This window comes from Notamacropus eugenii, chromosome 3 (assembly GCF_028372415.1).
Source record: "Notamacropus eugenii isolate mMacEug1 chromosome 3, mMacEug1.pri_v2, whole genome shotgun sequence".
Classification (NCBI taxonomy): Eukaryota; Metazoa; Chordata; class Mammalia; order Diprotodontia; family Macropodidae; genus Notamacropus; species Notamacropus eugenii.
The window spans coordinates 341,469,420-341,486,461 of record NC_092874.1 but is presented as its reverse complement, the minus strand read 5'-3'; the positions used below and the strand labels follow the sequence as shown (position 1 = coordinate 341,486,461).

Sequence of the window (17,042 nt, the reverse complement as noted above, 5' to 3'; positions counted from 1 at the left end):
CAGGCAAAGAAGAAAATCCAATTCCTATAACAGAAAAGACCAGGGTTCATCTTCAGAGGACGATATTGAAGCAAAGAAACCCTCTTTTACCCCCAAAGAGTAATATCAAATGGTCACCTGCCCAAAAAATTCATAGAACTTAAAAAAAAAAGCTTTAAAAAAATCTGATGGAGAAAAAAAAAAGAATAATCCAAGAAAAATAAGATTATGATAAGAAAGTCAACCAATTAGAAAAGGAGATCCAGAATCTTAAGGAAGAAAATGATGCCTTGAAAATTAGAATTGAGCAAGGCAAAGCTAGTACAATTACAAGAGATCAAGAAATGGTTAAACAAAATATAAAGAATGAAAAAATAGAAGAAAAAGTGAAACATCTTATAAGAAAAACAACTGATGTGGAGAACAGATCAAGAAGAGAAACCATAATAAAGTTATGATAAAAAAAGAATTTTGATACAATAATACAAGAAATAATTAAATTGTCCTGAAGCATTAGAACATGGGGTAAAGTAGAAATAGAAAAAATCCATCAAACACTACTTGAAAGCAATCCTATGAGGAAAACTCATACGAATATTACTATCAAACTCTTAAATCTCCAGTTGCAGGATAAAATATTAAAAGCAACAAGAAAAAATCAGTTTAAGTAGAATCACGCAAGACCTAGCAGCAGAGACACCAAAGGACAACAGGTCTTGGAACGCTATTCATCGTAAAGCAAAAAACTGGGACTCCAGCCAAAAATATCATACTCAGAAAAGTTAAGCATAATCCTGAATGAAAAAAAGGACATTTGTTCAACTGTCAGACTTTCAAGACTTGGTTTAAAAAAAAAACAATTCTGAACTTAACAGAAGATTTGATATACAAGAGCCAAGAGAAATGTAAAGTGTATACCAAAAACTGATTACAAGGGATTCAATAAGAACCGTGTTTATTTTTTGGAGTACCTCCAGTAGCAGGAAATTACATAGATGGTACCATGTGAAGTTGCTGTTTCTTTCTTGATGTTTATTCAAAATATGACACTTAACCTAATCCTACCCTCAGTGTTCAAGCAAGGAAAACAATCCTGATTTTTCTGGTACATGAGAACCACTCAAATAGAATCACAATGTTTTAGAACTGGAAGAGAACTTAAAGGTCAGCTAGTCTAGCATTCTTAAACCGTAGGTCATGACTCCAAAATCTGGCAACAGTAAAAGGTTTCTGAATGTGCAACAACCAAAAATTAATTAAAAATCAAACATGTAATGAATACAAGGTGTTTCTGGCAGTTCTTGCCTGTTTGTTCAGGCAATTTCACTGCAGCCATGGTTCCAAACATAAAGTCTTCACAGTTTGCACTGTGCATGCCCTCAGTCCATGTAAAGTCAACCAAACAGCTGCCAAAGGTGAAAAGGGGTCTCAGTGGGAAAAGTTTAAGAACCCCTGACTAGTCTAACACTTATTATAGTGACTGGCACGTTGTAAGCCATTAATAAATGCTTGAGATTAACTAGACAGTGCATAATTTCATTTGGACACCATTGTAAACAAGTATGAAAGTTCTTACAAATGTAAAATCAATGAAGTTAGATTAGAAGAAAAGTTAGAGGGAAAATCTTTGCCAGAAATTTTTCTTATGATGTGATGAACAAGTAGGCAGTTCTCAAAAGAAAAATGCAAGCTATCAAAAATAATATAAAATGCCCCAAATCATTAATAAAGATATGAAAATCTCTGAAGATCCACCTCATACTCATTTGTTTTACCCAGCTGAACCACAGCACAATTTTATAGCCCCTTTCATAGACCAAAACTGATCACCAAATAACACACAATATGCAGTTACTCTCATCCCTTTACAAAACAAAAGAAACTTAGAAGGGAATTATATAATTACAATTACAAAATAGATAATGTATTTCCATTCTCAATTATTTAATTGTGCTAAATTGGAACTGATTTGTCAACCAAGTTATACATTTCACAAGAGTTTACAGATCTAAAGAGAAAATGTCATTTTACCCTGAAAATTTCTTATCACAAGATAATCCATGTTATTTCAATTTTATAACTGTAGGTCATATCAGTCAAAAATAAAGACCATTTTTTAAAAGGATGCCCTAATTTTCCTGATATAAGTTATATCAAGTTATATATAAGATATATAAGTTTCTTGATATAAGTTCAGACCTAAACATTCAGCCATTAATGTGGTACACTGGATATACACTGGAAGTAGTATCAAGTGATTTGTTTTCCAGTCCAGCTCTGCCACTAAGTAGAGGTAAGACCTTGGATAGGACACAGCTTTTCTGGATTATTTTTCTTTATCTGAAAAATAAACAAGTTGCATTTTGAGGATTTCAAGCAGCTCTAATATTCTATAGTTCTACCTGAAGAGGTAGGTGAAAATAAAGAAACTTTGCCTCTCACATGTGTTTGATTTTTAAGTTTAAATAAGAATTATGAGTTTATGCACCCCACATAGTTAGTGTGTCAAGTGTGTGGTTCAGGTGTGCTTAGACCAAAACAAGGAATATTTTGCTTGCTGGCAAGCATTTGGAAAGATTTCTTTTTTAACTGTAGCTGCAAGAATATTCTACATGTATCTCTCTCTCTCTCTCTCTCTCACACACACACACACACACACACACACACACACACACACACACACACACACACAATGCTATAAGAGCAGGAACTATGGAAACTGGATAGTAATCACTTTAATTTCATGGAGTCATAAAATGGTATGCACAGAATACAGAGTTTCTTTTAAATTCATTCTCCTTTAATTAATATGAAGAATTAAGAGAAATATTGGAACACTTGTGGAAAGTGATGTAAAAAAAAAGAGCAAAAAAAATGCACCTTTGCAACAATGTAAATAAAAAGATAACTCTAAAAGAGAAAAATACTCAGGTTAAATGCAACAATGTAGCTGTAATACTATCAAATTTAAACCTTGTATACTTTAATTCTACAAAAGTAGAAAGTGACACATACTATCAATTGCAATCAGTCCATTATGAAGTTGTCCTTGTTTCCAGGGAATGTATACATTGATCAGGTTTCTTTTTGTATGCTGGGAAGACCTATTGCGTCAAAATGTATCAACAAGAAAAAAAAATAAAATAGCCGTTGCTGCCAAATGAGAGATTCAGTCATTATAGATTTAATGTGGTAAACGAATCAGCAAAATATATTAGTAGTATTCATAAAGCAACTATATTCAAAACAAAACAACAAGGTAGCAGACAATTGTTCATGAAATAGTAAAGTATACTTCATTCCTTGATCCAGTGCCAAGAATGAATCACAGATTTAGCTGAATGGAAGTACGATAAATCTAATCTGCTTTCTCCAAGATTAGGATTATTGATTTCAAAAGTTAATATACAATCTTCTGTATATAATTCTGTCCTGTCTAGTTTTTAAAAATTTCCATATGCCCTGAAGCACTGTATCTGGAGACCTTAAAGAAATTTTGATATTCAGTCAAAATTGTCTCCAATTGTTAAAGGCACCTCATGGGATATGATCAATGCTTCTCTACACCTCTGTCTCTCAGTTTAAAATTAAGGACTGACACTAAATTCACTATGAGAATTAAATCACTACTGAGGGGCTTATGTTATCTAAACCTGCTGATAATATATACTTTCCCACAGTTCCCTGTGATTCGTAGTAAATAAAGAGCCTCTGTTTCAACAAATCCTCTCTTCAAATCTCTTAACTAAGGAAGACTTCAGGAAACAAAATGTTTTTTAAGTTCATAGTATCAGCTCTACTGGTATTAACTCATTTTCTAAAACTTCTCTTTCCTTGTATACATCATTAAACAGAAGAAATTCTCCAATGGAATACTATAGAAAGTATACTACGGAGAGTCTGTATTTAGCCCTGTATGGCTTAATATCAAATGTACAGATGAAAAAAAGCTAAGAGGAAAGACTAACACATTGGATGATAGAATCCAGAAAGATCCTGACAGGCTATAGACACTGGGCTAAGTCTAATAAAATTAAATTTAACAGGCAAAATGTAAATATTTGCATTTGGATTTTAAAAATTACCTTCACAAATATTAAGTTTGGGAAGGGACATGAGAGATGAAGTATAGTTCATGAAGTATAGACACAAATAAATGTGGTCTTCCAAGAAGTAAAAGAGGCATGTGATGCTCTCAGTCCTGGGTACTACATTTTAGGAGAGTCTTTCACAAGCTAGAGAGGCCAGAGGAAGTAAAGCAAGATGTTTGAAGAACAAGATAATATATGTTGTGATGACTTGAAGGAACTGGGGAACGTTTGGCAATTTTCAAGTATCTGAAGAACTCTTTGATGGGGAAGGGGAGAACAATGGATTTGTCTTTTTTATGTCTGGGGAAGGGAAGAATTGTTATAAAAAAAATTAATGGGTAGAAGAGAGCTAATTTCAGGTTTAATGAAAGGAGGCCACAGTGGAATGAACTGCCTTGGGACACAGTGAGTTCCCTCATATTCGGTCTTCAAGTAAAGACTGGAAAACCATTTTTCAAGATATGAAGGAGGGAATTCTTATTCAGTTATGTTAGACTAAATGGTCTCCAAGGTCTTGTTCAGCTCTGATACCTGATAAATTAATTCTGTAAACAGAGCCATAAATAGCACAAGGCAAATAAGTCTGGCTCAAAGAAGCCTGCATTCTTGAGGTGGGAAAAGGACAGCTGGATTATCCAAGGTGGCTATTCAAATGAATTTGCCCCAGATGTGTGGTTTGAGCTAGTTAGGCCTTTCATGCTGTCCATGGATATCTGACATTAGCACAGTCTTTTGCTTGTGTGTGTGTATGTATATATTTATATATCTTTAAATGAATAAATGCAAAGAAAAGTGGAAACAATTAAAAACAAGGTACAAATGAATGAATTCAAGAACAAGAAAGAAAGAATAGGGATGGGAAGAAAACAGAGAGAAAAATCTTTCAAGGGATATCCTCAAATGGATAAAAAGAAGTCATAGATTTTGAAGCAGCAATACTTCCCCAATTGATAAACGGCCAAAGACTGTGAATAGGGAGTTTTCAGATAAAAAAATCAAAGGTAAAGTCTCCTGTCTTTCTGCAGTCTCTAGAATAAAACACAAATACTAACATTTTGCTAGACTTACTTTATATTCTTTTCTTCCATACACTAGAGAGCAGGGAAGGTATCACTTTTCTGTTTGTATTCCTACTAGTTTATACATATTCCATATTTAATTTTTTCATTTGTTCATCTCCATTTTGCAGGTAAGATGGAAATTCAGATACGTTACAGCATTTTATCCACTGTCATAAGTGTCAGAGATGATATTCAAACAGTTTTCTCAAGTACAGTGTTTTTCCATTAGACGATGATGCTTCTCATACCTCCTCCTCAAAATGTCTCACTCCCACATTCAAAATAGATGGGACTATCTCAGAGTGATGTAAAGCAACAGCTAAAGTTTTGCTAATGTTAATTGCCCTTATTTACATTTGCTTTTCCTAGTGTCCTAGTGTTAGCTTAAAAATTCTTTCTTTGGGTTAAGAAATGCTACCAATAATATCTTCACATACTTTTGATTACTTTTGTCAACAAGAACATAAAAACAAGATTGACCTAGAACAATCTAGACCGACTTTCAGTACTTTATCAACCAACCTATGAAACATTAAAAATACTTTCAGAGGTATACCTGACAGTTGAAATCTTATATTTAATTTCTCCACTCACAAAAATTATCACCAGTGCATCTGACAACTACCAAGTGATAAATCTAAGTTTCGCCTCCTTTCACTTTCTTTTACCACTTTGATTGAGGTCTAAGGAAGTTTGCTGTTCCAGTTAATAGGACACATTATACTGACCTATGCAAATCACAATGTAGATGGAAGTGAGCCTGGGTTTTGAAAGGAACTATTAGCAGAGTATAAGCTCTAGAAGGTTCTACCACACTGGAAAACCTTAGGATTGTGGCTGCCTGATTCACCAACTTGAATTTAGGGAGGTTCTTTAAACTGAAAGATGGCCACCAGGTAACGAATTTTTTTGACCACAGAAACTGAAGAAACTACATATTGAGATATGGGAGGCATTGATGGAATAAAACACCCTAACAGTGAACCACAGAATCTCAGTCAGAGTTAAGGTATGTCAGAAGCCATCTATTCCAACCCACTCCTACACATGAACCACTTCTAACTGTTGGAAAAGACCCAGCAGTTCTTTTTTGTATGGAAATACTCCAGGTGAGGGGAAACTCACTACTTTCTGACAGCTTTATCAGTTAAGAAAAAATTCCTACCATCCAGCTACTAAATAGAGAGCAGCTTCTCCAGGATCCAGGTTAATCCCTCTTCTGTTATAGAACTTTAAAGACTTCAATGCCTCTACCCTCTCACACCAAGTTTTCTCTTCTCCAGGATAAACATCTCCAGTTGCTTGTGAGCTGATTCTGACAGCTAAGTCATAAGAATCCTTATTAAGGAAACAGATTCCAATGCTCTTACCAATGTGGTAGCCCTCCTCTCTTGCTCTCCAGTTTATCAAAGTCCTTCTCTAAAAGTGGAGGCCAGAACAGAATACAATACTTCACACATAGTCAACTAGGGTAAAACATAGGAAGATTTTTGATTTCTTTAGTCATGGGCACTATGTCTTAATACAGTTTAATCATCACAGCCTTTTTTCTTTTTGGTTATCATATCACACTATAGACTCCTACTGAGCTTGAAATCCATCAAAACTTCAAGAACTTTCTCAGAACTATTGTCTGGACACATCCCTCCCCATCTGTACTTGTGAATTTTAATTTTTTGAACTGTCTAGTTTTCACGGCCTCATCTTGAGACTTTGTCAATGGCTTAGCTAAAATCTAGGTATTCTAGTGGAATGGTATTGGGGATGCTTTTTGTGACTAACTGGCTCATAGAGATCAAACCTACTTTAACTGGAAAACGAAATGTGCACTGAGAATAAATAAAAGTAAAAGGTATAAGTAGTATGTATATCACGCCTAAGAATACACCCAGTATAGGTTTAGCAACTAAATGACTCCTATGTGTCCACAGTCATGCCCAGCACAAATTCAATTTAACCAAAATATAATTCTGGTAAAACAGTAACACAGCTCAGTGGGGAGTTCAGCCAACACTATTAATAGGTCTGGATTTCATAAGTTGCAAGTTGACCAAGAAGAGGGTTGAGAAAGTCATAGCAGCTACTCATTTGATATATTTGTTTTTTCCATGTCACTGATCTTTCATGCTGACCACAAAAATCTATCTACATGCAGTACTTTGACTCCCCTTCCAATTTTCCTTTACATTTGAAATGTCAGAACTATTCTACCATTTATATCTATAAGTACAGAGCCATACTTTCAGTACTTCTGGTTCTTCTTGGTTCCATCTCATTATTCAAGCTGGGGAGTTGAAAGATGCAGTTTCCCCAAAGTGGTCTGATCCAGGACAAAGTTTTATAATTGTCCCCTGGCCTGAGTTATATTTTACTACCTACTTCTAGCATGGCATTCTGGGGTAAAGAGTGGTTGCTGACTTTAGAAAGTGGGCTAAGCAAAGGAAAAAGCTAAAAGAGCTGAGTAAAAAATTCTAGCCCCAGGAACAGAGTGGGCTCTCAATTCCATCTTCTAGTCTCATCTGAGGCCTGCAGTGGAATAGACATGGCAGGAATCCCAGACCAAAAGGGGGCCTGCAGTTCTGTTATGCTGAACCAGCAGAGCTTTCCAGTCATGAGAGAGTCTGACAGCCATCAATTGAAACTGCAAATGGGGTAAGGTTACAGATTGATTGCTCAGATTCAGAACTCAGGCCATATCATTCTTGACTCTTCTTTTCCACAGCTTGAATGCTGCATGTAGCATGTTCCATGCCAGATCCCAGACCTCATCATCTGTAGCTCTCTGTACATGTCTCTATGATGGCCTGCGATGGAAAAATGACTCAATGTGATTTTTTTTCTTGTCTTTCCTGATCAAGATTCTGTCTGGTATGTTTTCTAGACCTGTTCAGGGGTGTTTAGCAAAAGGAGGGCTTGCTGTATTTCTTTCTGCTACTCCACCACCTTGACTCTGCCTTCCCTACACATAATATTTGATTGTAATTCATCTTTTGCATTTAAAAATTCAAATACAGAATTTTTTAAAATGACAAATAGATTTTAATATGGAAACATTCTGTGAGAATTCACAGAACTTATCCCATGCAAACCCATCAATGGTTAAGTAGGTTAGACATGTAAAGTTGCTCAAGGAATATATGTTAAAGAACTTGCCAAGTGTCATTCAATTAAGTATGTCATGTGGAAAGGCAAAGATGGGATTTGAACGTAGGTTTTCCTGATGCCGATCCCAGCACTCTAACTACTTCTACAACAAATAGAAGAATAATGTGTTTATCTTAAATAGCATTGACAGAAGGATAATATCAGAATATCAGTCACTGTAGTAATTCAGCACTTGGAAGATACAGAGAAATAGTCTCTTCTCTCTAAATATAGCTTCAACTAGCCAGTCATTTAAAAACACAAAGAATTTTAGTTCCAGTCTCACCTACATCACTAATCATTGAGACTCTCATGACAGTTATAAATGTACATTTAATTACTAGTCATTTGCATTTAAATGGGAAGTAGTCTAACAGTAACAGAACACCTCTAAGACACCAGAGTTCCCAAAACCCAAGCTTCTGAAGCTTACTGAATTCTCTTAGTCAGCAAAATGTGTGTAATTTACACTTGAGCTTGTGGGTTCGAGGGCCTAACCTACAGTCTAGGAAACTAGGTACCAAACATTTAAGAACTTAATATGAAACTCGATTTGTATCTTGGGAACTAAAATTGAAATGATGTTAGAAGTTTTGGCAAGATAACTTTGGGGATGAAAACAGAAGGCTATAAATGGAAGAATTCTCAATCCACCAAGCATTCTATAGGGAATTTAAACTACATATGGAATTAAAAGTCAATACTACTATAACATCCTATACTTATTCACACAATACACACTTAACTAAGCACCTGCTTACTATGTGAAAGTCCCTTAGACAAGCATTAAGAAATAGAAAATGGAAAGAAGACAAAATCTCTATCCATGTGGAGCTTAGAGCTGACATGAAAATTACATAATTTATTCTTATATGTGTGGGCTGTACTTCTACAAATGGTGTCACTGAAGTTTCAACCACTGATGCTCCAATGAATGGTGAAGTAGGTTTGTAATTGCCATTTCCCTTGGAAACTCTCTACCGAAGTTTTTTTTTTTCCTTCTTAGTACACAGATATATGTCTAAATGTTTTTTATTTTGAATTATCAAGCATATTTCTGAAGAAAAAACAAGTTTTTGGGTATCCAATGTATAGATTAAAGCATGCAGAGTCATAGAATTTTATAGCTGAAGAGAACTGATGAACTATGAGTACAGATTGAAGTATTTTGTTCAATTTCTTTATTTTTCTTGCCTTTTATTTTCAACATGCCTAATGTGGACATGCTTTCCATGACTTCACTGGTATAATGGGTACTATTATTTCTTGCCTTCTTGATGGAACAAAGAAGAGAGAAGGAGAGAATTTAGAACTGAAGATGTAAAAAAAGAATCATCTGGTCCAATGCTTTTATTTTATGGATGAACAAGACCCAAAGGTCAAGAGGTTAAATGACTTGTTCAGTCACACAGATAGTGACTAGAAGAATTAAGATGTTCTAGGTGGGGTCTGACTCAGGTTCAGGATTAGAATGAAATGAAATGTTACTAAACATCTAGCATTGAAGAAAATGAAGCTTATTTAATAATAACACAGAAAGGATAAAGCACTGGTTTAGTTGACCATAGCTACCTTCCCTCTGAATCTGCCTTTACATGGTGGCATTTCTGATCAGAAGCATGTCTCAAGTCTGAGGAGACCCTGATCACTCCAATGCTGGGCTTTTGTACTTAGGTGGCTAAGAAATGTCAATGGTTCAGGCCTGAGTGCCCAGAAGTAAGCAATCACCATCATGCCTCTTACAGAAAGACTAACCTGCATGGCAGGGATGTTAGTAGATGTTCCTACCACAAACAGTTAGAACTGGAATCTCCTCAGTCCCACAGCAATAATAAAATTGCATCATGAAGATGTAAGAATTCACAATATAAAATAGCAATATCAAAATATGTAGTAAGACAGTGTAATAGAAGGGTGAAGTTCTTTGAAGATTTTGGGAAATTTTACTTTAGCAAACTTTAGAGCAGAAATCTTTTTATTTCTTAATAAAAAGAAATTTTACTAAATATTGTTGTGAATGAAGAACTATTTCATATTCCCCAAGCTACCAAGAACACTTATACTTGACAAAAAAGTAATAGTTGATAAGAAAATCTTCTGAATTCAACTATAGAACTCCTACTAAACTTACGAGTTTCCCTTCATAAAAAATGCTATATCCTTCCACTTAAAAAAAAAGCCAATAAGTATTCCTTCCTTCTTCCTGGAATGGTTTTCAGGTTCATCTATGCATCTATGGATTCTTTGGCCTCAGGGGGAAATTGTATTACCTGAAGTAATGAGGGCTCTTTTACCCATCACCTGAGCCAGTCCTATGCAGTCTAGGGTAAGAAACATTTATATTATTCATTTCTTTTCTGCTATTCTAAACAATATAATCAGGTAAAATTAGAATGAGATGAATATTAAGAGCTGCTTCAAAAGGAGAATGTTACAAAAAAGTTGTCTGTGTGTGGAGAAGGCAGGACACACAATATGACCACTTGTCTTCAGTCTCTACTTACTGTCTTCCTGAGTCAATGAATATCCCCCAGTGACAAGAGCCCCCCCAAGAGTCCAGGCTGGAGCCAAGTTCTGATTTGTCCCTGCTCTCTGTGATTCTGTAGCACAGATGGCTGGAAAGAGAGAAATGGTGAGCCTCAAATCAGATAAAAGGCTTAGACCTGGGGCAAGATTATAAAAATTATTTTTGAAAGTTATTTTAAAAATATATGTTTCCCATGGCCTCTATTTACTTGCTGAATTAAGAATCAGCTCCACACATGTGTACATACACATATTATACTGTTACAGCACAAAAAAAGTTCAAATGATAGTACATTGGCAAGAGCACTTGTTTGGAAAACTGGGTTCACATTGCTCTTCCTTGCCAAGTGATCTTGGGTTTTATTCACATCCAATTTTTGTTTTTAGCATTATTTTTGCCTTTCTTTGTATCCTAGCACTTGGCATCATGCCAGGCACAAGGCTAGCTGACTTTTTTTTTAAAGCCTATAAGGGTAGGGGTTCTTAACCTGGGGAATGCAAACTTAAAAAAAAAAGTTGTTAACTTTTAAAATGTGATTAATTTCCTTTATGCACTTAAGAACACTTTTCTAAGGAGTCCATAGGCTGCGCCAGTTTTCTAAATACGGTTCATGACACAAAAAAGGCTGAGCTCTTGCTATGCAGAGAAGCTCCTGACATGAGACTGTCCTAATAAAACATGTAGGATCAGAGGTGATATTTCTGAAAGCTCAGGCTTTAACTCTTACTCAAACACCAGGCTTAACATGAAAGCTACGAAATTAGCCACATTTTATAAATCATAATATTCTTGCCTCCATTTTAAGAAAAGCTTTATTAAAAAAAAGGAGATAAGCTTCACAGGTATGCATGCTTAATTGGAGATTCTCTGTTTATACTCAACTGCAATAATTTCTTCTAGGAAAGGCAATCAGTCACTTATTGTCATAAAAAGAAAGGAGCAAAATGACCAGATAAATATGCATTAAGCCTGTCACTCTTTACTCACCTGGGTCAGAAGAGACACACTAGAGACCACTTCCTTCTAAAGTTTGCATCACAATGAGTCACTAAGGTCTAACCTCTGAGTTCAGGTAAAAGAAATCCTTCCAGCTAATTCACTTCTCAGAAACAATGAAGACAATACTTGTCATTTCAGAGGAAGCTTTCTGATGTAAAAAAGTTTTCTCATCCCTCCCAACTATGAGTACTGTCCAGCATTCTGTGCTGGGTCCACTTCTCCCTCTATACTTTCAGTAATTTCATTAGTTCCCATAATTTTTAAATTATCATCTCTATGCAGATGAGGCCCAAATTGTTATAGTCAACCTTGGTCTCTCACCTGAATTTCAGTCTCACAACAACATAGTTACCTATTTAGACATTTCCAATTGGATGGCCTAGAGACATTTGACACTGACCGTTTCTAAAACTGAACCCATTATCTTTTCCCCAACTCTTTTCCTTTTGCTCTTTCTGTTGAAGACACCACCATCCTTCCAGTTTCTCTGGTTCATAATAAGCATTATCCTCCACTTTCTTCTCTTTATCATTCCAATTAGCTAATCAGCTGCTAAATCTTGCTATTTTTACCTCCATAACCTCTTGCATCAGATCATAACATTTACAAAGTTATCACATCAGTTTAGGTCCAGTTCATGTCTCAATTATTGCAACGTCTCCTAAATGGTCTCCTTGAATAAATCCCGCAGGAATTTAGTTATGCTTGTCTGGTCTTTGACACTTACTAGCTGTGTGACCCTGGGCAAGTCACTTTACCCTATTTGCCCCAGTTTCCTCATCTATAAAATGAGTCGGAGAAGGAAATGGCAAAATACTCCAGTATCTTTGTCCAGAAAACTCCAAATAGGGTCACAAGAGTCACTGATACCTGAAAACAACTGAACAGCAGTTCCATTATATATATATGTATATATATAATATATATCATATAAGTATAATTTTATATATATTTATAAATATATAATATAATTACAAATATGTAATGTATAGTTGTGCCATTAATTTTTTTTGACCCACTTTATTTTGTCTCTATTAAATCTCTTGTTTTAAGATTTGGCCCAACATTGTAGCCACTCCAACTCTTTATAAGGAGCCTAAATGATATCCTAGGTGTTTGGTTACCTATTCCTTCTGTCGTTATGCCATCTGAAAATTTGATGAGCATGCAGTGGTGTGCTAATAAATGTTTAACAACCTGATTTTAAAAATATATACACAACACATTTTAAGTTTAATCTGTATCATTCACATTTGCTCTATCACTTTCTTAAAGCCTTGACAATCGACAAAATAAGAAATCAAGCCTTGAGTTATAGCATTTGCTAATTTATAAGGAGTAAATGCTGACGCTGAAGGTTTAGACTAGTGCCAGCACACAAATGTGGGAATACTATCTATACCTTCATCCAAGTCATGTACGACTTGGCACATGACCAGGGTTGGATCCCTGGCTAGCTCCCCTAGAGGGCTCCCTTCAATATCACATCAAACCATTAATGGCTACTTTTTAACCACCTAAAAAGCCACTGAATCAGAACTAAATTCCCCCAAGCTAGTTATTTAGACAATATCTTTCCATGCTATCCATAATGAAAGTAATAGAGACTCCATCATTTTTTAAAACTGAAATCAGGGTAAACTATACCTGCACTATTCCCTTGATATTAGTTTGACTTGACTTACTTTAGGTGAAGCTAAAGTTGGCTCTTAGTAATCATTGCTTCTTTTTCTAGATATGGATAAACTATTCCTTTAATAATGTATTTTAGAATTTTGTCAAGAATTGAAGTCTAATTTGTGGACATATAGTTTAGGCTCTATACTCATTACTTTTTGGAAAATTGTGACAACATGTGTTGTTTTCTAATCCTATAGAGTCTGCCCCAATGTCCATTTTCTTCCTAAGATGACTATTATATCTCGCATAACTTGCCTTCTTCCCTTGACTTTTTAAAACATAAGTCCCCAAAGATAAAACAGCAATCCACTAACCAAACCATAATTGTATCAGGTTATTCAAAAACCTCTCTCTTTAGATAAGTTAACTCTCTTTAGATTAAGTTTAGATAAGAACTGAGACAGTTCTTTTTTAGGATTCTACACACAAAAGACCCTCTACAAAACCCAAGTACTATTTTTATTAAAAACTGGCATAATTCACATATCATTAACTAGAGAACAAGATTTTCTCAATTGCACTCTATCTACCTTATTCCACCCTTTTTGAGCTTCTTCCACGGACCAAAAATAAAAGCCAGGCTAAATGAACATATGGCAGAGCTAACTGCTCTTTTCATATGCTGTATTATATAATACAAAACAAATGTCACCCTCTCCATATGGGAATCAGGTTCACCTTTTCTAAAAGTCTATCATACCACTAGCATGGGTACAGTCTCATTTTGGGACAGGCTGAAAGTCTTTTTTGACCTGTTTTTCAAGGGAAATTATAGCAAAGAGTACCTTACTGGAAATCTAGTCTCTATTTTACATTCATCTCAAGTTTTACACTCTTTAACTATCTGGTATATTAAAAATATCTATTTCTACATTTGCTTCTAGGTCAATCCTAATGGGCAATCCAGTGAAAAATGTTAAATTCCTAGGGCCTATCACCTCCTCCTAGTGCCAGTAGATCATCAACTTTGGTTCTCAATTAGCGAGCTCTTCGATCACTAGTTAATCCATTTAGATCAGCTTTGTATTTCTCATAGCAAAAGCTCACAGGGAAAAAGAAAGACAAAACTCATTTCAACTTCAATTTGCTTTAGTATAAATGTATTTTCCTTCTAACCTTTAAGATTCCATTTGGGGAAAATGTAAATCTCAAATAGCAGAGAAATTTGGTGAAGGGAAGAGAGAGACTTTTCAGAATAAGCATATTATCCAGTAACTGTTGAGTCAGTATGAAAATTAAAAACAAAATTCTCAGCTTTTGAAAGCACAAGAACATAATATAGCCCAGGGGAACTAGGTTTATTGCAGCCTTCCTATTTACTGGTTATCTGAAGTAAACCTAAGTTTCAAATTCTTTAGAAGCAAGTATATTTTGTTTTTTCTCCCTCAGTCAGTCTGTTTTTTTACCTAGTAAACTTACCCAAAGTGATTTAGATTGACTCACTGAATGTAGCTAAAGCAGGAAGAGGCTTGAAATTTTATCTGTTCCATCACTCTGCCAATGTCAGATAGGAATCTCTCATATTCTTAGTTCTCAAAGAAAGAAATTCTTTAACTCATTCTAGTAATCCAACAACCTACTACACAGACATTCTTCTCAAGATCTAATTTAAATAAATCTATAAGTATAGAGAGCCTAATATGTGCCAAGTGCTAGTAATACAATGAAATGGATAGAGTCCTGGACCTGGAATCAAGAAGACACAAGTTCAAAACTCAACATCAGACTCTTTACTAACTGTGTGACTCTGAGCAAGTCATTTAAATACCTCAGTTTCCTCATCAGTAAAATAGGGATAATAATAACACCTAACTCACAGGAGTTGTTGTAAGGATCAAATGAGATATTTGCAAAGTACTTTGCAAAACTTGAAGTGCTATTATTACAAAGAGTGAAACAATCCCTATTTGCAATAAGTTTACATGTGCTTTGCTTAAAATTAATTTCTTTTTGTTTTTGTCCCATATAAAGATGGTTTTTGTTCAATCATCTCCAACTCTTACTGACCTTGTGGTCTTAACACACTGGGCCTTTCTCTAGAAGTGTGTCCCAAGGTCATGTTCACTGTTTCCAGGACACCACCTATCCTCTGCCAATCCCTTTTCCTCTTGCTTTCAATCTTTTCCAACATCAGGGTCTTTCCCAAAGAGTTCAAGTCTTCTCATTATGGGGTCAAAGTATTTAAGCTTCTGTTTCAGTATTTAATCTTCTAGTGAATAGCTTGAATTGATTTCTTTAATTATTGACTGATTTCATCTCCTTGATCTCCAAGGGACTCTCAAAAGTCTTCTCCAGCACTTTAATTTAAAAGAGTCCATTCTCTGGTGCTCAGTTTTCCTTAAAGTCCAACTCTCACAGCCATACGTTGCACTGGAAAAATCACAGCTTTGATTATATGAACTTTTGTTGATAAGGTGATTGTCTCTGCTTTTTCGTATGCTCTTTAGATTTGTCAAAGAGTTTCTTCCAAGGAGCAAGTGTCTTTTAATTTCATGGCTGCAGTCACTATCCACAGTGATCTTTGAGCTAAAGAATACAAAATCTGACACAACTTCCACTTCTTCTCCCATTATTTGCCAGGAAGTGATGGGACCAGTAGCCAAGATCTTTGTGGTATTGGGGGGTTTTTTATGTTAAGTTTCAAGCCAGTTTTTACACTTTGCTCTTTCATCCTCATCAAGAGGCTTAATTCCTCTTCACTTTCTGCTATCAGAGTGGTATCATCTGCATATCTGAAATGGTTGTCATTTCTCCTAGCAATCTTAATTCAGGCTTTTCATTCATCCAGCCTGGCATTTTGCATGGTGTACTCTGAACATAAGTTAAATAAAAAAGCTGACAATCTTAAACTAATCAAAGTTGTTCAATGTTCAGCTCTAACTGTAAAGATGGTAAGCTGATTGGGATAATACTGAGGTGTCACACACCTGCCATAAAGGTAAAACACAGTTCTCATTCTCCAGGAGCTCAAAATCTAATGGGAGAGACAACCTGAAACTATATATGGACAAGACACATAGAAAATCACCTGGATATAATTAAGAAACAAAAGGCACTTAGCACTCTCACATTATTTTATTTATGTTTCTTATTTGAGACATTCCATTGGACTCTCTTCCTGAGTCAATTTCAGTAATTGTTGTGCAGTAGAATAAATATTAGACTTGAGTCAAGACAGACCTGAATTCAAATCCTGCCTTGAATGCTTACTGAGACCTTGGGTATGTCACTTAACCTCTCTGAGCCTCAGTTTCCTCATATAGAAAATGGGGCTGATGATAATACCTATCTCCCTGAGTTGTTATGTGGATCAAAGCAAATAAAATGAGTAAAGAGTTTTCTAAATGTTAAGGTTATTTAACTTATCATATAAATGCTAGCTAGTATTATGATAATTTTATTAGTTATCCATACTATTTTGGGACTGCTTTTATTAATAGAAAGGTCTTCCTTACATAGTGTTCTGCACTAAGAATTTTGGGACACAAGGTATAATTTCCACCCCCTGGTCCTCAGCAAGTTACAAAGAAAGTCTCATCTCTCTTCCAAGTCTTTCAAGGA

The 17,042-nt window shown here is 35.3% G+C and overlaps 1 protein-coding gene across 2 annotated transcripts in view; it reads right to left on the bottom strand.

The window, feature by feature from the left end:
• Window positions 1-17,042, bottom strand: part of TNFAIP8 (TNF alpha induced protein 8) — a 129,309-nt gene that overhangs the window by 107,052 nt on the left and 5,215 nt on the right. The window contains exon 2 of one of the 2 annotated variants that reach the window (XM_072597140.1): window positions 10,780-10,890. The exons of the other annotated variant lie outside the window; for it this stretch is intronic. Coding sequence (XP_072453241.1) covers window position 10,780 — 1 coding nt within the window. The 5' untranslated portion in view covers window positions 10,781-10,890. The remainder of the gene's footprint in view (window positions 1-10,779; window positions 10,891-17,042) is intronic. 2 annotated transcript variants of the gene reach the window in all.